This window comes from Scardinius erythrophthalmus (assembly GCF_964197995.2).
Source record: "Scardinius erythrophthalmus genome assembly, chromosome: 11".
Classification (NCBI taxonomy): Eukaryota; Metazoa; Chordata; class Actinopteri; order Cypriniformes; family Leuciscidae; genus Scardinius; species Scardinius erythrophthalmus.
In genome coordinates, this window is record NC_138231.1 from 17,963,564 (window position 1) to 17,988,157 (window position 24,594).

At 38.9% G+C, this 24,594-nt stretch overlaps 1 protein-coding gene across 3 annotated transcripts in view; it reads right to left on the reverse strand.

Annotated features, from left to right (window-relative positions):
• Positions 1–24,594, reverse strand: part of rev3l (REV3 like, DNA directed polymerase zeta catalytic subunit) — a 258,594-nt gene that overhangs the window by 89,140 nt on the left and 144,860 nt on the right. For all 3 annotated transcript variants that reach the window (XM_081379520.1, XM_081379521.1, XM_081379522.1), the window contains 8 exons: positions 16,070–16,174; positions 15,881–15,965; positions 15,545–15,669; positions 12,297–12,425; positions 11,655–11,868; positions 11,268–11,410; positions 7,305–11,166; positions 6,336–7,189 (listed from right to left, as the gene is read on the reverse strand). In XM_081379520.1, coding sequence (XP_081235646.1) covers positions 6,336–7,189; positions 7,305–11,166; positions 11,268–11,410; positions 11,655–11,868; positions 12,297–12,425; positions 15,545–15,669; positions 15,881–15,965; positions 16,070–16,174 — 5,517 coding nt within the window. The remainder of the gene's footprint in view (positions 1–6,335; positions 7,190–7,304; positions 11,167–11,267; positions 11,411–11,654; positions 11,869–12,296; positions 12,426–15,544; positions 15,670–15,880; positions 15,966–16,069; positions 16,175–24,594) is intronic.

The window sequence follows — 24,594 nt, forward strand, 5'->3', positions numbered from 1 at the left end:
CTGATCATGCCCCAGTAATTCTCGAACTGGCCCTCCCTGGTGGTTCTATAATTTCGCATTTTTGGAGAATGAACGTGTTACTCTCATCAGATAGCCGTTTTGTTGAGTTAATCTCCGAAAAGATCAGTACTTTTCTTGAGGTTAACTCTACGGAAGGGATTTCTGTATCTCTTTTCTGGGACACGCTCAAAGCTTATTTGTGTGGAGAAATAATTTCTCGCTCTGCTTATATCAAAAAGATGCATGATAAAAAGCTCTGAGAACTCTCTAGACAGATTGGCCAGTTGGACCAGAAATATGAACAACGTCCAACCCCATTACCACATAAGCAAAGGGCTTTTTTGCTTTCCGAATATAATCTTTCCACTAGCCATGCTGAACACCTTCTACTTAAGTCACGACACTGATTCTATGAGTTTGGCGATAAACCGAGTAAAGCGATAAACCGAGTAAAGCACTTGCATTACAACTTAGACTACAAACTGCAAGGAGCTTTATTGCTCAAATCCAAGACACAGCAGGGAATATTATATCAGACCTTTAAAGGAGACCTCCGGTCAATTTTAACATTAAGCTAATTTTTTTGTAAATTTGGAGTGCTGTCAGTACAGAGAACAACGACAAAAATCGGTGTTGCCTACACCGTGTTATCCTCTTTTTAAAATTTGCACCCTGTTGACTTCAATGGGGCAAGTTTTAAACCTGCTTTTAGCGTCTTAACATCCTTGATGTGTCATTACAAGTGCACAGCCAATGTGAGTGATTCCTTCAGAGTGAACACGGTGACTCTGACTGCAGTAGATGTGAAAGATATGAATAAAAATGAAGTTAATTCGGCCAGCGCTCATACCTGTATTTACATCCTGTTTTCGGCCGAAGTCCACAGTAGTCGATTGTCGAGTTCTCCACTGTTGCTTAGTTACCTATGATCATGCACGTGAACTCGACAATAGACTACTATGGACTTCGACCGAAAACAGGAAATAAATACAGGTATGTGCGCTGGCCGAATTAACTTCATTTTTATTCATATCTTTCACATCTACTGCAGTCAGATCTTGTAATGACACATCAAGGATGTTAAGAGGCTAAAAGCAGGTTTAAAACTTGCCCTATTTAAGTCAACAGAGTGCAAATTTTAAAAAGAGGATAACACGGTGTAGGCAACACCGATTTTTGTCGTTGTTTTCTGTACTGACAGCACTCCAAATTTACAAAAAAAATGTATACAAAAAAATTGACCGGAGTTCTCCTTCAATAAATTAATAATCAATTTAAACAGTTTTATTCTTCTTTGTATCAGTCAAACTCCCTGAAAGATTCTAACCTTATTGATCACTTTTTTGAAAATCTTGACATCCCTCAAGTCAGTAACGAGTCAAAAACCAAATTAGAAGATCCTATTAGTCTAACCGAAATTCTGCAAGCTATTATTCAGATGCAGAGCGGAAAATGCCCAGGTCCAGATGGCTTTCCCTCAGAGTTTTTAAAAAAGTTCTTTCCAGCTCTGCCCACTACTTCTTTCCAAGTGAAACAAGAGATTGATCAAGTTTTAGAAATAAAAGTCTCTAAAGGTGCTGTCTCCAATATTTATAAAACTATTTTTTTCATTTACTGCACTCTCAGATTTTTCAACCATGTCTAAAATAAAGCAAAATTGGGAATCAGATCTTAATCATGTTTTTACTTATGAAGAATGGTCAAAGGCCCTTTGTCGCGTTCATACCACCTCTATTTGCGCTCGTCACTCACTAATACAATTTAAGATGTTACACAGAATATACTGGACGAAAGCTAAACTGTTTAAAATAAACCCGGATCTCGATCCTACTTGTGACCGATGTCGACAAGCCCCGGCCACTCTTTATCATACTTTTTGGCTTTGCCCAGCGTTGACCTCTTTCTGGACATCAATCTTCAAGTCAATTTCTAATGTTTTCATGTTAGATGTTGAACCGTGCCCTTTAGTGGCATGGTCTTAATCCCGCAAAGGTATCCTTATCGTCTTTAGAGTCAAACGCTTTAGCTTTTTGCTTAATAATTGCCAAAAGGCTTATACTGATGAACTGGAAAATTCCTTTTCCACCCAGCTACTTTCATTGGATCCACGACCTGTTGCAGTTTATTCAAATAGAAAAAAATAGATTTACAATGACTGGCAGAACAGAACAATTTCATATGATTTGGCAACCTTTTCTTTTGCACTTTAAAAAATAATAATTTTCCTATAAATAACCATTTACGTAACCACTCCTTTGCATTTGATCCTAGCTGTTTTTGTCCTCTCTCTTGTCCCTGTTTGTTTAAGAAACTAACAGAGTACATAAAAAAAGGAAAATAAATTGTATTTGGTTTTCTTGACAGCTGGCAGTGATTGTTTAAAAAAGGTGTAAAGTTTGTTCTTTTTTTGTGTGTATATTTTTTTTTCCTTAGTAATATTTACAGTTTTTGCTGTATTTTAGAATTAAACCTAAGACTCTTAAAGCTAAAAAAAAAAAAAAAAAAAAAAAAAAGAAAAGAAAAAGAAATCATGACTGATTCATTGTTATACTGAGCTTAAAATGCTGGTTATGTCATCTGAATCATTCATTAAAAAAAATTGGTTTTTAAACTGTGGGTTGCAGAGTGGAAATGAATTAGTTGTGCAAGTTTGGGAATGGTGACCCATTTATGCCATGTCAGAAATCAATCAAATTTAGTCAAGTTCATAGATAAGCATAATTTGTATCTACATATTTCTGACATGACGCATTACAAATGTGTCACACATCACAACTTTTCATGGGCTGTACACAAAAACAAGCATACAGCACGGCCCGTGTGGCCTGATTCACAAAAAAATGCGGACAAAAAGATTCACATAATCAGGAGTTTGAATCAATCTGATGAATCCTTTGCTGAACTTATGACTGTACACATCACAACTTACAGCCAATAGGTTGCTCTTACTTTGTGCCACAAAGAAAGCAAAAATATATTCTCCCTTTAACTGTAAAGTACATTCAGGAAGTATTCAGACCCCTTTATTTTTTCATATGTTGGTATGGTGCAGTCATACAACATAAAATGCTTTCATATATATATATTTTTTTATATGGGGTATTTTTTTTTTTTTTTTACATCAATCTACACTACACACCCCATAATGACAAAGCAAATGGGCTTTGGTAAGAGAGGTGACCAGGAACCCGATGGTCACTCAAGGGGAGTTCCAAAGATCAGAATGTCACATTACACTTTTCAAAGTGAAATGTGCTTAAGTGTTCAGTTTTATCCAAAACAAATGAAAGTGGATCTGGCAACATCTTTATCAGAGCAAGATTACTACATCAGAAAAGTCTTACATATGAAGCTGGTTATGTGATGCAAATATCAAAAAGTATTAGTTTACAAACCATGCACTTTAGTAAAACCATATACTGCCTCTAGTGTTACTTTCAGAAACTGCAGTGAATTATATGTTTAGGTAACTTTTACCTAAGATTTACCTGTTGCCGACTGCGAGAAACAAAGTTCACCTTCCAACAAGACAATGTTCCTAAGACCACAGCCAAGACCATGCAAGAGTGGCTTAAGGCTGGAATACACTACATGACTTTTGCTCAGATTTCCCCCCCGATCTGCTGCCTAGATGAGTCGACAATAGTTGCCAAAAGGTTGTGCCAGTCTGCAGATTTTGGGCAGTCGGAGTTAACAGATTTCACAGAAAATTGCGTAGTGTATGATAGGCACAGACTACCATACACTACTGTCATACTGTGCTTATTGCGTAGTGTATGATGGGCACAGACTCCGAATTTTTAGTTTCAGACTATGAATCCATCTAGTTGGAGGATATCAAAACATGTCTGATATCTTGAGTCGATTTTAGAACACACAACGTAGTGTATGACGCATCGCAACTGAAACCGAAGCTGTCCTCTGTCTACCAATGTTACAATACAAATACAATAACAATAATAATACAAAAGTAAATTAACAGAACATGTGTAACAAATTAGCCTCAATGTTTGACTCATCAGCTCAGATAAAACAACAGACTTCGCCACTCACCACTAACTCCCGTTGTAATCTGTAGTGTTCCTTACTGACTGCGTCTGCCCAACCAACTCATTTTTCGTTTGAGACTGAGCATAGTCGCTACAACAACTACTGGGGTAATCTCCTGCACATCCATGTTTGTTTCATCTGTCATGTGTCTTCTAGCAAGTAGGCGTGGGTTTCTGTTTTCAGATTTTAAAAAGAAACGGTTTGAAAGTCTGGTAGTAAATGATCCTCAGTTGTTTAGTGTATGATGCCCGGTTTTTCTCTGCAACAATTACAAAGTCGACAAGTGTATAATGTCTAGTATGTTCAGATATTAAAAGTCATGTAGGGTATTCCAGCCATTAGGGACTAGAGTTGCAACGATACCAAAATTTTAGTAGTCTGTACTAATACCAATAAACTTTAAAGATTCTCTGTACTAATTGAAATACCATTGCAAAAACCATTTAAACAGAATATTTATTACTATTTAACTTATGTAACATAAGACATTTCTATGGCCTCTGAAAACAACAGAAGACAGATTATGAGGGTGTCTGCAATAGGTATGCTGTGACCATGTTGACCAGATGTGACCAAAGCTATTGATAGATTACTTTTGGTAGTTTTTGGTAACACTTTTTTTGTTTAAGTCCAGTGACTATAGTACTATAGTAAATCCACACTTTGTTATGTCTACACTTAGTTTATAAGTAGATTTGTGAAATGTGCAGAACTCAGTCACTGAGAATGGAAGAAATTTTGCATCATACCCAGAAGACTGCAATCACTGCCAAAGGTCCTTAAAGCAATGCGATTTCCTTAAGACATTTGCAAAGTTGTCACAAATCTGTAAATGCGAGTAGGTATTTTGCAAATGGAATACTTACTGCTGATTGGAAGAGGCATCTGTCAATCAAGATATGCAGAAAGTACAGGGAGGCTGTGGTAGTAAGAAGTTGGCAGTAGGAATTCATGTGTGGATGTGTAAATATTACAGCTTTCGATTTAACAGCGATTAATTATGGAAAAAAATTAACTTTTTACAGTAAATCTGCCCACCATTGTCTGGTTGGGTCAGACAAAAATTTGAAAGAAACCAGTCTAAAAAGTGAGAGTGGGGTAGAGGGAAAGAACAGCAGGTTTAGCTTTTAACACAAGCGACCCAAAAAACTATTTGCTTAAAACTATTTGCACTTGGTGCTAATAGCCTCTGTCAACAATCTAAGAAAAGTTTCCAAAAAGAAATTGTCAATGAATTCCATTTTCTACCCATGAATGCATTTATGCTGCTGTTACAATAACATTCATAATGCTATGAGATTAATGTTTTTTTAATACAAAAAAAAAAAAAAAAAATCTAATTATACATTAAATATAAAAACTCAAACCGCCAGTAGGTGGCAGCAAGTTGCAGTCTTGAGTCCTTAAGTCAATTCAATGATTTGTTCAAACGGCTGATTCATTCAGTAACAAAGCAACTGTCTACAGTCATTATGAATGGGTCACTGAATCATCTAATTTATAAATAAAAAAATGTATCAAAACAGCTGAGTTGCTTAGAGATGGCCACAACAATTGTGCAGTGGCTTTGCTTGGATCTATTTTTGTTGTTCAAAATAGCGAAAAAATAATCAATATTGACAATATTGTGACTAAAATGATATTCACAAAAATAACTTCTTGTTTATTTAACTTGTTTAAAATCAATATCACATTTGCAATTGTGCTATTTGGGAAAAAAAACAGCACTCTTGCTCGTGTGATATGCTAAACTAGAACATATGATATAAAAATACAAAAAAACTGAATCTTATAATTGTAGGGACATTTTAATTGTACGCAAACAAGGCATGCTTTTGTCTGTTGTTGTTTTTTTGCAAAGTGAGTGACATACTTATGACAATGTCAACGTTATCTTGCATCGTAAAAAACATTTATCATAGATACAGCTGTAATATTTAAAACATGCACACAAATAATCGACCTTCAACTGCCTGCATCATTTTCAGCTTATCCTGTGGGATAGATGTAGATATCTTGTCCAATCAGCTGTATATATTCCTTTTGCAAAATATATCTAGCTTTTCAGTTTTGTATGACTTCTTGTTGTGTTTTCTAACTTTTTATTTTGTTTTCAAATTTGTTGTGTTTTCTGAATAATTTGTAGTTTTGCTTTAGTTTATTTATTTTGTTTTCAGTTTTGTGATTTGTTTTGCACTTCTCAGCCACCATTCATTATTGATAACAGAATTGAACAACTTTTAGCTAAAAGATTTAAACTCCAATGAAAACCATAAAAAACATACCCTCATTTCTTATTGGACTACATCTTGACCCATCGTCGTCAATGCAGCTTCTCCTGTGGACAGGTGTGCTATGGAGCAGGTAAGAGCATTTTATATCTGGGTCTTTAATGGGAAAAAGTGATGGACTCAAGTGGTCCTTTGGCAGTACATTTTCAGTAACACTGAGATTTTGAGACTGATCCACGTCAGGGGATTGCAATCCATCAGTAAAATCCTCCTTGTCCTCATCTTGTTTAATTTCAGCTAGGCCTTGTTGCCATGTAGAAATCTCAGGAGAGTTTGGAGAAGTGATAATCTGATAACTTTTGTTTGTCTCCATGTCCAAGGTACATTTCACACTCTTAGGGCTAGTGTCAGATGAAGCTGCCATAACTGGTGAAAAAAGGTGGGGTAAACTTAAGCCATTCCTACTGATACTCTGCAACTCTGAAGCTTTTTCAAGCGTTTTATCATGATGCTCTGAGCAAGATGAATTCAAGTCCTTTTTATGAGATGAAATCTTGTCATATGTACTCTGCATCAGCTCTGCAACTGCCTGGCCACACATTTGTTTCTTGTCCCTTTGAAGGCACTCATACTGTTTTTTGGCCTGCAGCCAGAGCTGCACCTCTTCTGGGCTTGGAGCACACTTGCAGGGAAGCATGATTACTTTGTGATCACTGCCAGAAGATGGGTTTTGGTCTTTGATAAATACAGATGATTTAAACCCATAGATTGGTGCAGAGGCTTGATTTGTCATGGCACAAAATGCAACTTTCCAAAAATGTAAGCCGTCTTGAGATAAGTCTCCATGAAATTCAACTAGTTCATTTGCCAGCCTGGTTTCCAAAATCAACTTCCGACCACCAACCTCCCTGAAAAAAACAGTATGAATGAGTATGGATGATTTCATAATCGAATTTAAAAATTTGAATATACAAACACAAAACTCCTGCAGGTGGATCCATTATAAATGTTGTGTGTTCTTACCTGGGCTTCAATGGTGCATCTGATGGGTCACTGCAGAATGGTTCCTGGTAGGAGGCTTCTGAGAGATCCAGATCCATCAAAGTAGCTAAGATTTCTTCTCGAGTAGGCGGAGACATGAGAGGTTTGAGAATGTGAGTTCCTCCGCTCTTTGAACTCTGACCAGCATTTTTCAGCAGGGACAGTGAGTTGATGGACCGTGGGGAACTGCTTGGTGTTGCTGAACTGCCATCTAGGGGATCACTATTTGGGGAAACGCCACTATAAACAAAATTAGCAGAAGTAATGGGGGAAAAGGGTTCTGGGTCAAGCAACACATCTCTCTTTTCACAGTGAAAGTCCTGAAAGTGGCTGAAGCCATGGATTTTACCTAAAGAGCCCACCCAATCTTTGCTAAAGATCTTTTCTGAATCAAGCAGAGACAAAGATACCTTACTGGTATAAACTCTGCCATTTTCACAAGATGTCTTATCAAAGAGTTCTGGACTAAGAGCCCCAGACTTGTTCCAGTCCTGTTCATGCTTGCTGTTCTCATCAACGTCAAACATCTTTTGTGATCTGTCCCCAAACCCAACCAGGGCATTGATTGCCTCCTGACTGACATCACTGAGGAACTTCTGAGGCAAGTGCTTGTCAGTTAACACAAACTGGTTACTTGAATAAAGACTGGAGAACTCGGTTTGGCCAATGGCATTGATATCAAAACTGTAATTGTCTGGGAGCTCCGGAGACAAGCTATCCTCAATAGAGCAACAGCTGTCAAAGCCAGGATCAGACAAAAACACAGGACTGTCATCTGATGAAAAATAGTCAACTCTCAAATCATCCGTTTTTCTTTTCTTACTTCTGATTTTGGACTTTAACTCCTTTGGAACTTTAGTTCTTGCACCCCTTGGTTTTCTTGATGTTGATGAAAGAGCTCTTCTAGATTTGCCTGGTTTGGAAATATCAGTTGACTGACTGGTAGAAAACACAATCTCAGTCATTTGATCACTTTTATGTGGTTCCTTTCCTGCCTTGAGTTGCCTCTTCTGGAGAAGCTCCTTCAAGACAGCCAGTCCAGAAGGGATCTCAGGAACACACATTTCCCTATTTTTAGGTTCTGACGGCAATGTGAGACCTGTGTGAGATCCATCTGTAATTGCACTCTTAACAGAGGACATAAGGGAGGATCTACAATCAACAGACTCCAATAAAGTTGTAACGGTATATTTCTTTCTTGTTTGCAGTCTTCTTGACTTTACGTTGGCTTTTCTGTTTGATTGTGAATGCTGTACTATAATATGGCTCTCTTCATGGCCAGAGGCATATGAATTGAATTCATAGGGATTTTTTGCAATGGTCCCATCTTGACTAGTGTTTTGTGATTTTGAATTGGAACTGCTGTATGTGATGACAGAACATGGATAACCTACAGAATTTGTGGCTGGGGAAAGAATACTGTTCAGAGGTTTTTCAATACAGGTATTGGGTGTAATCTGTGAATCTTTTTGCGAGTCATTTGAGCAAATGGCATTGATGAGAAAAACATCTTGATTTGACTTTCTTCCAGTGCTGGTGTGCTCTGTTTGGGAGTCTGAACAACTGACAATAAGATCCTCTTGACTGCTTTTTTGAAAACTGGGATGTTGGAAAGGAGTCATGTCATCAGATGAGGAAGTAATAGGTGCAGTGTCAACTGAATGTGAAGCCTGTGAATTATTACTCTTCTTACCTTTGACCTGCTTTTTTCTCAGGGATTGCTTCTCATTCAGCATCCTGCCTTTCTGAGAAGTTGATGTGCCATCTCCGAGAACAGTCCCTTCAATACCTTCACACTGTTTTTTTTGCCTCCTTGAAGCTGCTGGAATACTTCTCATTTGTGACTCCTCAGTTTTCACAGAATCTTTATTCCCTGACTTTGTTGAGTTATTAATTCGTCTTTTTGGGCTGGTAGCAGAAGCCTTTTTAGGCCTGGGTGTGCTGCTTCTATCCCACAAACCTCTTCGGCATGGTTTTGAAGCCAGTGCTTGATAGGGTGAACCTAGACATGGATCATTATGGGGGTTTATAAGATGATCATTTGAATTTGATTCCAGGAAAGGCTCAGTAGGAGACCAACATCTTGGTGGGGTTAAATCAGTAGGACTGGGGGCTCTTTCTGACAAATAACCCAACTCCACCATCACATCAGAATACTCTGTATAGCAGTCATCAGTGAAATCGTTATAACAAGGCCATGGAGGGGGTAATTTTGGCAAAGTTAACAATGCTTTGGGACGCTTTGCCCTCCTAGTCTGATTTGCTCGTGGACATCTAGATCTTGGGGAGATGCTGGCCCTCTTTGATATTGGATTCAACTTGGTTTTTCGTTTGGGACATTTCTTTACTTTTGGCTCAAGTAGCGGGTACTTCACTGCCATAGACTCTGGCACTTTGGGCCAGAATTCTTTGAGAGGAGCGAGCTTTTTGTATTCGGCAAGCTTTTCTGGTGTTAAAACTGTGTGCGTTTCCTCAGCCTTAATTTTAGAAATCTTCACTAGCATGTTCTTCTGACCTTTGAATCTGTTAATGATTATATATTTGATGATGATTGGTGGCTCATTTTTAGCCAGTTTCCTCTTTTTTTGGCTGAAGACATGATCTTTTCCTTTAAAGCCTTCATGTTGCACCAAAGCTTGTTTGAAAGAACCAGAACTTGCATAATCCCCCTTTTCACTGTCGCAACTCCTTTTTCTTTTGGTCCGCAAAGTATATTTGCTACCTGGCAAACAGGACACCTTTGTGCAAGAGACTTTTGTGGGAATATCTGCAAGTTTTTCCTCTACTGAGCTCTCAAGTAAACCTTTAATAGTTGGTGGATCTGAAGTTTTCATGTCAACCTCCTTATACATTTCTGGGAGAAAGTCTGGAGTGATGGAAGGAAGCGCTGTGGCTTCCTCTTTCATAGGAGATGGAGTCCTTACAGGACTTACCCGTTTTTGACCTAATGTAGTTCTCTTTTTGGTCAACTTTAACCTTGACCTTCGCTGTTCAGGATTGTCTAAGATACAGCAACCATCCCCAGTCTTGCTCCAGACCTGTTTTTTGATGGGTCTGGACAGGCAATTAGACAGAATTACGCTGGGAAAAAATTTGTAGTGTGCCTCCTGCTGTGCCACAATGGTCCTCTCAGTTTTATTCTCTTGGTAGTCCTCGTATCTTATTTTCAGTTCACCAACATCTTCCTCTTTTCTTCCCTGTCCTGTCTCAGCTTCTTGAGGGACCAAATCTTGGCTCTCTTCCACAGGGCTTTGTGTCTGGTCAAAACTTATCACAGTACTTCTGCAATCATTTGGACTGAGTTCCATTTCAGTCTTGGTGGGGCAGCTCATCAGCTCAGAATAACATACAGAGAAGCTCCTGTGATTCTCCAGGATAGATAAATGGTTATTTTCCAAATTTTTAATACTGGTATATTTTTTTAAGCTCAGGGGAAGCTTAGAGTTTCCAAACACTGAATCATCAGGATCTGGCTGATTAAAGCCAGTGGCTTGGTTTTCACCAGTGTACAAAGGGTGCATCCCAATTTTTTCAGCACCAATTTTAGATATATTTGCTGTATTGGAAGGGACTGGGTGTTTAACTGGTTGAATATATGGCACCTCTTTTTTAACTCTTAATCCAGTTGAACATTCGTTTGCCTCTTGACTTTTTAAATGCTTATCTGCTAAATCCTCTTGATTGAGTCTATGTTCTGCACATTTGTACTCAAGAACAATTTTAGCAGAGGACGGTGGCTCCATACGGACAGCTTCATGTGGAAAAACATTTCTTCTACCAAGGATCTTTTCTGTTGCTATTAGAGATGAATGTGTCCTTGATCCTTTGTCTGTTAGTGATGAATCTACAGCAAACAAGACAACAACTATGTATACACTACTGCACCAAAAGCAATCATTCTTGTCATTGTAGTTCATTAAAATACTTAATTAAAATTGAGCTTACCACTATTCTCATCTGCAGCTCCATCCAACTGTGGAATGGACAAGTCAGTAAGAAGAGCACTGTTTCCATTCCAATACACCTCTTCATCTGATGAGGCTTGCTGCTCTTCGCTGGAGCTTTCATTTGCTTCTTTCATGCATAATCTGTGCAGGGAGACAACACAGATTATGATTAAACAACATTAATTAAATAATGCACAGTCATAACTCACACACGCACTATCATCTGTCTGCTGTGGACCAGCCAGTTTTGCTATACGAGGCCTATTCTGAATGCCTGTTAAAAAGGGTTCAATAAATTGAGTTTCCTGATCAAATGAATCTGCCTAATCATTTAAATGCAAATTAAAATTAAAAGCAGACAATTACAAAAGTGAAATTTGGTGACCTTTTCCTGGCAGAGGGTTCTGGCATGTCACTATCCCATCTTTGTGACATGATTTTACTGAGCTCTGACTCATTTTTCTCCAGCTCAGGCCCAGCTTCCTCATCATCACTGTTATAGCCGCAGCTAGCAGACAGCTGCTGGGACCTGTCGGTTCTAAATCCATCATCTGCCAATGCTTCTAGCAGATCAACCATGGCCTGGTCTTGATTGCTGTCTGTTAAAAAAAAACATTGTTGAATATGTAAATGTAAATTTAAAAATATAATAAGAACATGTATAAGAGCAGATGCATTATGCATATGTGTACACATGCAAAACTGAAATGAATGTAAATATAAAGAGATGCAAATAAAGAATTAAAAAATCTATTAAAAAAAATAATTGAAATGCCAATCTATTGTTTTATGCATAAACCAAAAGTAAATGGGATAAGTAATACAAACTTCAGACAAAAATAAAATATTAAAATGATCTCTGAATACAGCAATTGTATTATCTTGCTCAATTACAAATTATCTTTTAAATATATTTTGATGAACTTATGTATTGATTTATTTAAAATACTGATTAAGAAAAAAAGTTGCAGTGTGACAACACTGCTTGTGGAATCAGATATTATATTTGTTATGATAGTCTTGGTACCAAGTATTGCTGATTGGTTGGTTCTCTGAGAGAGAGGGAGGAAGGTCTGACTGTTTTCCAACAAACTTAAAATGGCCTCTTCATCAACAACTGCCACTTCAGCATCTTTCCCACCATGCCTTTTTGTATCTATATGGTGAAAAGGAAAAAAAATATAGACATTTCATCAGATATTGTCAAAAAGTGAAACAGTCATAGAGAAAGCTTCCCAAACCACAAATTTTCACTGTGTACAGTCTCTTTGTTTTTGCAGTTTTCTTTCATCAGCATGAAGCTGCATTGTCTAGTGACAATGAAAGGGTAAAAGGGTTTAATTTGAAGCAATTTTCATGCATCCAGTGTTACATGATAATTTCTCATATACAGTGTGCCAGTGTTTCCTGCACTGAATCATCAGAGCTCTGTTGTCTTGCGTTGGCATAAGCCTTGCTGATTCATTGCACGCAAAAACCATAAAAGAAACCAAACGCTGATTCATTGCATGCAAAAACCATAAAAGAAACCAAACTCATAATAGTGCAGCATGCCGTTCAACTCATGAATCATTTAAATGAATCAGTCAAAAGCAATGGGCAATCAATCACATGATTTATCCATTTTGATATAATTTTTATTTTTTATTACAACCATCTTAGAACACATCTTTAAAGGAGTCATAACCTGTAATTTTCACTTTTCCACGAGAATCAATGTATGTTATGATTGCCTAACGATTATACACTGGCCGGGAAGCCGATATTTAAAAGTGAAGCGTTTGTTTACCCCTGGGTTCGTAAACCAGCGCGCGTGCACGCGCACTCAAATACGAGATTTTAATTTCAGCCCCAACTTGACGTCATGACGGGGCAGGATATACCCTATATGGACACCGCAGACCTATGCCGCAGGAAGCGCGCCCTGGCGCCCCTCTCCCCCTCATATTCAGTTCAGTCGAGAAAGATGCAGAAACATAGTGCACACGTGAGTTGCTCTGTTGTTGACTGCCAGAATCAACATGTAAATGTGTTTTCTCTCCCAAGAACGGACCTAGCTATCAGGGACCAGTGGATTAAATTCATTTTTAATGACATGGTTCCTACAACCCTTCCCACTGGCTTAACGTTAACGTTAGGTGTCTGTGCTAAACATTTTACGCCGGAATCCTTCACAAATTTGAGGCAATATCAGGCGAAGTTGGCGTCGAAGCTCGGGAAAAAGGGGCCATTCCAACAATCAGAGACTTGCCTGCAATTGAAACGGTAAGACTGTGTTTTTATTGCTCTACTGTGTGTAACAAACAGCAGCTAACTGCTAATGCGGCTATTGTATGCTAGCGGGAGTATTAGCTTCGAGGTAAACATGGGGAATGGCTGCTACTTTGCAAACAACAAATGACTGAGATCATCATGAATTCGGCTATTGCAGGGGTCGGCAACCCAAAATGTTGAAAGAGCCATATTGGACAAAAAAAAAAAAAAAAAAATCTGTATGGAGCCGCAAAAAATTAAAAGCCTTATAAGCCTTATAATGAAGGCAACACATGCTGCAAGTGTCTATATTAGCGTTATTAGCCCCCTAGTATCAAAATGATAAGTAGGCTACAAATACATAGTGAGCGTTCATGATTATGTTTATTTTCCCTGCAGCGAATCCTGGAGAGAATGACGCACCACGTGACTACTCTGCTGTACGATCGTGCTTTAAGTTTAACTTCCATTATAATTTTAATGTATTATGTTTCGATTTATTTATTCGTGTATTATGTTTACAACGTTGAAAAACTTTAACCCTTTCACACGTAAGTTTAAAATGTTCTGACTGACCCGTGAGTTTTTCAAGGCGACCGTTATTTAGAATGTGTCACTTTATGGTTTCCATGGTGACGCGTCATTGCGTGTCACGTGACACACCGCAGCAGCAACAGAGCTGAATGAATGATGATCTGCTTTTGTCATTTTTCCTTTTTTATTCAAAATATTCACAAATTTGTTAGATATGGCATGAAATATCTGATATTCCGATTGTCAAATATATGCAATTGGAAGTGTTTTGTTGTTTAAACACCTTTATAACGATCGCGTTAGTTGAGCTGTATGCGCGATGGGCGCCGCCATCTTAGTTTGTGCCGCAGACGCAGTTCAGAGAATCGGATCTGTTGGATTTACAACATGTGAATTCATCCACTTCTCCCGAAATACATAAAAGTAAGTGGCTGGTGAACTGGAAGAAGAATAGAGTAAACTTTAAAGTTACTTACACAATGTGTATCTGATATGAATAAAACGTGTCTAATTATAATGGAAAAGGATTATTATTGCCTCTTCCTTTAACATCAGTGTGTATTTTACAAACTCTAAATGTATTTTTTTTTTTTTGTATTTATATGTCTGAAACCTAAAATAAACATTATGTGGTTGAAAACACTGAAAAGTTGTGATATATGATATGACAGCTCTGAGCCGAGCGCGCCTGTCTCTGGCTCAGCGCCAGCCAACGCGTGAGAGCACATTTGAATTTAGCAGTTGATCACGTCATGCACTGACCGTTCTAATCACACCGACCGATGTGATCGTACGTGCGAAAGGGTTAAGAATGTTTGTCATGTTTTTCCTCCTACCGAAATTATATTAAAACAAGAAATATTTTTTCCATTTTCATATTTTTTAAAAAAGCTCCAGGGAGCCACTAGGGCGGCGCTTAAGAGCCGCATGCGGCTCTAGAGCCGCGGGTTGCCGACCCCTGGGCTATTGTATATTGATTGCCTAACGCTTATACACTGGCCGGGAAGCCGGTCGCGGCCAGGTCGGGTTCATTCACAACTTGCGCCATGATATCATTTTGGAATGATATGCTAAAGCGTTACCTGCGGTGTCAACCCCCCTCCTTCCTGCCACCAATCAACGCGCCCCTCATTTGCATTATTAAAATGACTGTCCACAACAGCCAAAATATCGCATCAGATCTCGCGAGACAATAATGCCTTCAGAAATAAGGGTCAGAGGAGCTCTGTGTTTATTTTTTTTCCACTTTTCTTTTTTAGAAGGGCCTGAAAGACTATAATAGAGCGTGGGTATCCAAGGTAATACTAGGTTATGACTCCTTTAAAAGCTTTGCTTCCCAAGCACCGCTACTATTAAGCATTTGATATAACAGTGATGCACGCTAATAAGCATGTGAGATAATAAAAGTGATGTTTTGCTTCGTAAGCACCACTAATAAGTTTGAACACAAAATCTGTATGTTATCTTTCTCAAGACTGTGCATCTCACCTTTGATAGCATCTTGATGCACATCCACTTGGCTGGCAGGTGTGAAAGGCAAGTCATCTGGGCTTAGCACAGCAGGATAGAGTGAGAGCTCAGGAAAAGAATCAACTTCAGACCCACTCTGAGTCCTACAAAACAAGTAAAATCAACATCAACTCTCTACCTACGCACTCTTACGCAATTCAATTCTTCCAGCATCCTTCTCCCATTCTTCTGAAAGATTTCTACACGGCTGTCAGGAGACTGGGTAGTGATTAAAACATCTCACTGAAATCTCTTTTGTCCCTCAAGACTCGAAAGAAAAACATTTGTTAAAAAGTTATGATAAACTTCACTCACACGTCAAATGCATTTTCCCTGAGAATTTCCTTAAACCTCTTCATGAAGATTCTTTCACTCTCTGCAAACTCTACAAAGCCTCGATCTGAAACAGTAACCATTGAAACAGAGTTGGGCAGCATGGTAAATTAATATTAATAGTGGTGCTGCACAAAAATAATGCTCTTTACACTCAAGAGCTTTTCTCACCTTGTGATTCAGGCATTTCAATATGAGAGCTTTCACTTTTCTCCCGTCGTCGCTGTTTCTCATCATCCCAGATGGCCTGGAGACCAGGGTTTCTACCAATCTGATCTGGAAACAACAAAGCATGCTCATGAGTTCACCACACAAATAGCACAACTCCAGAAAGACTCAACTAAGGCTTACAGTCGAATCCAACAGAGTCTGATTTTGCCACGTTGCTTTTCCTAACAAGCAAAAAATACATGATAGCACAAGAAGCATTGGGTGAAAGTGGTCACTGCTATATACAGGTGCAAAGATGGTCCGGACTATTGATCAACCAATGTATTGGCCGATATTCTGCATTTTGGGATAAGTGTTTCCTTTTCAACGACAAGTGTAGGAAGTGGTTTATTTTGACACAGACAGAACACAGTTCTGTCTAAAAAATTAAGACAGAATACTAGGCAGAACCGTGAGAGTGAACGGTATGAAAAAAAGTAATAGTAAAAGAAAGGCAAATGCTATAATTCCTCATTGTCTGCAAATACGCATCTATTTAATTTAAACAATACATTTTTGAATATCTAATAAACATTTAATTCCACAAACCTTGCAACTTTGGCAAATCTTTGGTTAGATCTTCTGAATTGTACATTTACAAAAAAATGGGTGGGGCAAAATGGCTTAATTATTGCCCCTACATTTTGCCCCGGCTCTACGTTTCACGTACAGGTATGAAATTTGGTACATACATTTACCGAATTTGCCCCCCCCCCCCCCTATTTTGAAAACCATATCACACGTAAATTTTCACCACTTCTGAAGCGTGTGCAAAGTTTCATGAGTTTGAGCACCGATGGTGAGAGGACCCTATTGTTTTTGCTCCGTTTATTAGGGCCCGAGCACCGATGGTGAGGACCCTATTGTTTTTGCTCCGTTTATTAGGGCCCGAGCACCGATGGTGAGAGGACCCTATTGTTTTTGCTCCGTTTATTATTATTATTCTTCTCCAAAGTGAATCGCTTTTTAGAGGGCCTTAACATGCTCGAAAACTCTAAATTTTCAAAATTGGGGGGGGGGGGCAAATTCGGTAAATTATTGCCCCCACATTTTGCCCCGGCTCTAGGTTTCACGTACAAATATGAAATTTGGTACATACATGTAATGACCCAATACCTACAAAAAAGTATCTTGGAGCATAGCCCTAAACACAACAGGAAGTCAGCTATTTTTAACTTCCTCCTAGATTTTGTGCATTTTTCCTAATTTCCTGATGTTGTACTTTAACAAACTCCTCCTACAGTTTTGATCTGATCCTCTTCAAATTTGGTGAGTGTAATCTTAAGGCCTTTGCGACGTTAAATTGCGAAGATCTTGAGTTTTCGTCGAAGGGTGTGCCCTCGGCGGCCTGACAAATGTTCACCCAATTTCGGCCTTCTGGTGATATATGCATGATCAGATAAGTTCTCTGTCAATATTGCTTGCAGTTCCGATGTTGCTAGGCAACCACAGACAGCCTGCAGTAACTCAGGCATTCAATGTCCAATCTGCCCCAAACTTCACATGTTTGATAAGAGTCCTGTCCTGAACACATGACCATGCTCATATTTGGTTATAGCAATAGCGCCACCTGCTGGTAGCAGAAAGTGTGGCAAATACAAAACGTGCTCGAAAAATAATGAAACTTTGCACACGCTTCAGAAGTGGTGAAAATGTACATGTGATGTGGTTTTCAAAATTGGGTGGGGCAAAATGGCTTAATTATTGCCCCTACATTTTGCCCCGGCTCTACGTTTCACGTACAGGTATGAAATTTGGTACACACATATAATGACCCAATACCTACAAAAAAGTCTCTTGGAGCGCAGCCCTAAACACAACAGGAAGTCAGCTATTTTGAACTTCCTCTCAGATTTTGTGCAGTTTTTGCCATTTCCTGATGTTGTACTTTAACAAACTCCTCCTACAGTTTTGATCTGATCCTCTTCAAATTTGGTGAGTGTAATCTTAAGGCCTTTCCTAAAGGCGCCGGGTGGCGGTGGCACGGGTGCGAGGGCCCTTTTCATCGCTGCTTGCAGCTTTAATTAGGGCCCAAGCCCTGAAAGGGCGATCGGCGATATCTCGATCGGTTTGGCCGTGGCGAGGAAACGAATTTATGGTGAATAATGGAAACAGGAAGTGTGTTATAACTTCTGCATACATTAACTAATCTTGATGAAACTTCAGCAGTGTGTTCGTTGTAAGAGGCCGAACACATGGATGTGACCTTTGTGAGTCAAAGTTATAGCGCCACCAACTGGCAACAGGAAGTGTGTCACTTTCAAAATGCTTTGAAATCACCCTCTTATTTTAACCCGAATTGCTTCAAACTTTAGGTGTATAATGTAGACACACGGCACATGTAGACCTGTGAAAGGATTATTGATATCTTAGACACTGTTGCCGTGGCAACGCATCAAACTTCAATATTCTTTTCGGATGCTTTTGAGACTCTTCACATGCTTGAAAATGCATGAAACTCGACAGACACATCACATTTATTATCCAGTAGACATGTGCAAAGTTTCAGAAACGGGCATGGTGGAATGGCTCAGTAGCGCCACCTTTAGTCAAAAATGGGGGCTTAGTTTTTCCTAGAATCACAAAACTTGGTACGTATATTGTTCTCATCAAGCCGGACAACTTTCTAATTTACAGTCATTAGCTCAGGCCAACAGGAAGTCAGATATTTTGGTTTGAATGTGGATTTTCTGGAGAATTTTCACTCTCTCTCTGTGTGTCTGTGTGTGTCTGTGGGGGGGGGGGGGTGTCTATTCCATTTAATATTTGTTTTTCAAGGTTTCAGGGGCTTTTGGGGCCCTTAACGTGCTCAAAAACTCTTGAAACTTTTCACACAGTTCAGAACCCATGGTCATCAGGGTCGGGCTGATGCTGGTACCCGGGCGTGGCAGGGGGGCTCAACAGCGCCCCCTTGAACAGGGTCTGAAAACTTGGTCCATATATCAAACTAGCTTGCATGTAATAATATGAAACTCGGTACACATATAGTTCTCATCGGGCCGAACAACTTCCGCACTCTAAGTTATTAGCTCCGCCCAACAGGAAGTCGGCTATTATGGGTTATTTGAAGAACGCTTGCTGTGGAATTTGAAACACTCCTCCTAGAGAATTAATTCAATCCCCATCAAACTCGGTGTGCATGAAGTCAAGACATTGAGGATGCTAAATTGCGGACGGATTTTTGATATCTCGAACGGTTTGGCCGTGGCGAGGACACGAATTTATGGCGAGAAAAGAGAAACGCGAAGTGATATAACTTCTGCATAGATTAACTGATCTTGATGAAACTTCAGCAGTGTGTTCGTGGTAAGAGGCCGATCATATGGATGTAACTATTGTGAGTCAAAGTTATAGTGCCACCAACTGGCAGCAGGAAGTGTGTCACTTTCAACATGCTTTTGACAAAAGTGGGGGGGTTAGTTTTAAATACAGTAAAAAAAAAATTTGTTTGTATATTGTACTCATCAAGCCGGACAACTTTCTAATTTACATTCATTAGCTCCGGCCATCAGGAAGTCAGATATTTTGGTCTGAATGTGGATTTTTTTTGCAAAATCAGCCTCTGAATTTTTAGCCACTCCTCTTAAACTATTTATTTTATTCCCACCAAACTTTTTCAACATGATGAAAATACATTAAAGGTGCATTGCGCAAAATTTCATGTTAAAAATACCCGTTTTTCTAACCCATACATGCTTAAGCAATTGCCTGATGGGCTGAATGAGCCCTTCTCTGATGACTGCGATTGCCTCTATAATCCTGTACAGTAAAATAAATAAGAGGGATTCGGGCCGGAATTTGAGACTGGGCGTGACGTCATGCGCGTTCAGTTGCAGTGTTGCAGTTTCGCTTGTCGCCAGAGGGGGCATAGTTCTGCAAAAACTCAGAGACTTGCGCAATGCACCTTTAAATATGCTAAATTGTGAATAGATAATAAATATCTCAAACGGTTTTGCTATGGCGAGGGATTAAAGTAATGTCCAAAAAGGAAACACTAAAAGTCTCAAATCTTCTAAAAATGTAATTATATACCATTTATTTCTATATAAAAGTATACAAATATCACAACTAAACCCATTTTATTCTGTTTTTGCCATTCAAGAAGAATGAAAATGTTAAAAACAGGCTATTTAGTGCTATTTGGTTAAACAAAAAAGCAAACATAGGGCTATACTGCCCTCTTGTGTCCAAAAGGACATCAAAATAGTATATAAAACTTTTTACCAGGTAGGCCAATATTGTATTTAAATATACATTTATTAGGTATGTGCCTGAGGATATTTTCCCACCGGTTAATCGACGTGTGACACGAGCGGGTGCTTTTAAATCGCTAATATAAAAGTGAAAGAAAAATACAGACGTCCACACTGAAACTGATAATGTTGCACACACAAATCACACACACGTTGGAAAGAATGATGCTTTTAAACAACACAATAGCAAAACCGTTTGAGATTTTATTTTAAAAATAATCAGTTAACAACATAGGCCTGCTGACTATAAAAATGACAAATATGGAGGTTTTATATATTTTATAACATATGATACAGTGGAGCAACCTCACTTGACGAGTGTCATTTCCTGAATACAATCACAGTTGAAACTGTGACATTGATTTCATACAACAGGTTAATAAACAGTTCCAATTAAGTCACTTACATTTTAGATGCAATATTGACTGTGTTTGTTCTGTTTCAGCAGCGAAAATAGTTAAACAAAGATCACAGCAGAACCATCACGAACCACGTGTTTTCTCATAACTGAACGATTCAGCATTTTTAACGAATCGGTTGACTCAAAGATTGAATGATCAATCCATAAGCATCTGTCTTAATCATGATCGACTCATTAGAACGAAATGTACTCCTCCTAGGAAATTCATCAATTCGCCTCCAAACTCGGTCAGCATGAAGTCAAGACATTGAGGATGCTAAACTGCGGACGGATTTTTGATATCTCGAACGGTTTGGCCGTGGCGAGGAAACAAATTTATGGCAAATAAGGTACACAGGAAGTGTATTATAACTTCTGCATACATTAACTGATCTTGATGAAACTTCAGCAGTGTATTCATTGTAAGAGGCCGAACACAAGGATGTGACTATTGTGAGTCAAAGTTATAGCGCCACCAACTGGCAGCAGGAAGTGTCACTTTCAAAATGCTTTGAAATCACACTCTTATTTTTACCCGATTTGCTTCAAACTTTATGTGTATAATGTAGACACACGGCAGATGTAGACCTGTGAAAGGATTATTGATATCTTAGATACTGTTGCCGTGGCAACGCATCAAACTTCAATATTCTTTTTGGATGCTTTTGAGACTCTTCACATGCTTGAAAATGCATGAAACTCGACAGACACATCACATTTATTATCCAGTAGACATGTGCAAAGTTTCAGAAATGGGCGTGGTGAGGGGCTCAGTAGCGCCACCTTTAGTCAAAAATGGGGACTTAGTTTTTCCAAGAATCACAAAAGTGTAACTAAAGGCACCAGGGTGGCGGTGCCACCGGCTTGGGCCCGCAATCGCTGCTCGCAGCTATATTTAGGGCCTGAGCACCGATGGTGAGAGGACCCTATTGTTTTTGCTCCGTTTATTATTATTATACTTCTCCAAAGTGAATCGCTTTTTAGAGGGCCTTTTGCACACTTTGCACACGCTTCAGAAGTGGTGAAAATTTACGTGTGATGTGGTTTTCAAAATTGGGTGGGGCAAAATGGCTTAATTATTGCCCCTACATTTTGCCCCGAACATTTGTCAGGCCGCCGAGGGCACACCCTTCGACGAAAACTCAAGATCTTCGCAATTTAACGTCGCAAAGGCCTTAAGATTACACTCACCAAATTTGAAGAGGATCAGATCAAAACTGTAGGAGGAGTTCGTTAAAGTACAACATCAGGAAATTAGGAAAAATGCACAAAATCTAGGAGGAAGTTCAAAATAGCTGACTTCCTGTTGTGTTTAGGGCTATGCTCCAAGAGACTTTTTTGTAGGTATTGGGTCATTACATGTATGTACCAAATTTCATATCTGTACGTGAAACCTAGAGCCGGGGCAAAATGTGGGGGCAATAATTTACCGAATTTACCAAAAAAATCCACATTCAGACCAAAATATCTGACTTCCTGATGGCTGGAGCTAATGAATGTAAATTAGAAAGTTGTCCGGCTTGATGAGAACAATATACGTACTATTTTTTTTTTACTGTAGTTAAAACTAACCCCCCCACTTTTGTCAAAAGCATGTTGAAAGTGACACACTTCCTGCTGCCAGTTGGTGGCGCTATAACTTTGACTCACAATAGTTACATCCATCTGATCGGCCTCTTACCACGAACACACTGCTGAAGTTTCATCAAGATCAGTTAATGTATGCAGAAGTTATTCCACTTCGTGTTTCTCTTTTCTCGCCATAAATTCGATTCCTCGCCACGGCCAAACCGTTCGAGATATCAAAAATCCGTCCGCAATTTAGCATCCTCAAAGTCTTGACTACATGCACACCGAGTTTGGAGAGGACACGGTGAATTTTCTAGGAGGAGTATTTCACATTCCACAGCAAGCGTTTTCCAAACAACCCATAATAGCCGACTTCCTGTTGGGCTGGCGTAAAACTTGACCAGGGGAAAGTTGTTCGGCCTGATGAGATCTATATGTGTACCGAGTTTCATATTAATTCATGCAAGCGTGTTTGATATATGGACCAAGTTTTTGGACCCCGTTCAAGGGGGCGCTGTTGAGCCCCCCTGCCACGCCCGTTTCTGAAACTTTTCACATGTCTACTGGCTAATAAGTGTGATGTGTCTGTCGAGTTTCATCCAATTTCAAGCATGCTAAGAGTCTCAAAAGCATCTGAAAAAAATACTAAAGTTTGATACGTTGCCACGGCAACAGTATCTAAGATATCAATAATCCTTTCACAGGTCTACATCTGCCGTGTGTCTACATTATACACATAAAGTTTGAAGCAAATCGGGTAAAACTAAGAGGGTGATTTCAAAGCATTTTGAAACTGACAAACTTTCTGCTGCCAGTTGGTGGCGCTATAACTTTGACTCACAATAGTTACATCCATCTGATCGGCCTTTTACCACGAACACACTGCTGAAGTTTCATCAAGATCAGTTAATGTATGCAGAAGTTATAACACACTTCCTGTTTGAATTATTCGCCATAAATTCGTTTCCTTGCCACGGCCAAACCGTTCGAGATATCAAAAATCCGTCCGCAATTTAGCATCCTCAATGTCTTGACTTCATGCCGACCGAGTTTGGAGGCGAATGGATGAATTTCCTAGGAGGAGTACATCAAATTCCACAGCATGCGTTTCCAAACAACCTATAATAGCTGACTTCCTGTTGGGCTGGCGTAAAACTTAGAGCACGAAAGTTGTTCGGCCCTATGAGGTCTATATGTGTACCGAGTTTCATATTATTACATGCAAGCGTGTCTGATTTATGGACAAGTGTTCGGATCCCGTTCCAGGGGGCGCTGTCGAGGCCCCCTGCCACGCCCAGGTACCAGCTTCAGCCCGGCCCTGATGGCCGCGGGTTCTGACCTGTGTGCAAAATTTCAAGAGTTTTCGAGCATGTTAAGGGCCCCAAAAGTGCCCGAAAGGTTGACAAAATAATAATAATAATAATAAATATAGCTGCGAGCAGCGATTACTATATATATATATATATATATATATACAGTATATATATACAGTAATATACATATACTGTACAGCGATATACAGCGATCTATATATATATACATATATACAGTATATACAGTATGTATATATATATATATATATATATATATATATATATATATATATATATATATATATATATATCTATATATATATCTATATATATATATATCTATATATATATATATCTATATATATATATACACACATATATAAACATATAAAAGACAGAAAATATTACTTGATTTACCTTATTCTGATTTTATGATACACTCAAAATATTCCACAACAAATCCTTTAAATTTAATGTAAAAATAAAAATGAAAGTAAGCAGTGTTGGGTTCACGTAACCCTCTCATTAGAATAAAAATGTTTCAACATTTGCCATGTATTTGGATGCTAAACTATTCTTTATTATAGGCTTTGTTCTTCACTCATGTTCCAATATTGATGGAAAAAATCATCCTCTTCACATGCGCAAAAATGTGCTTGGAAACATCACAGTGGAGCGGTGCTTACTGTGAATGTACGAATTGTACTACTGACTATTTAGAGCAGTGTAATTTTTATATGTTAGGTTGACTATTTTATTATTATATTTTATTAAGGCTATAATGATCAGGCTGCGATGTCAAGATTGCAATGCTGGAATGTGTGTGTGTGTGTGTGTGTGTGTGTATGTGTTCATGTTTTACTATCCCGGCGGAGACTTCAACCTGAATGCACACAGACTCATGGGGACTCGTGTCACAGTGGGGACCTAAATAGAGGTCCCCATGGGTAA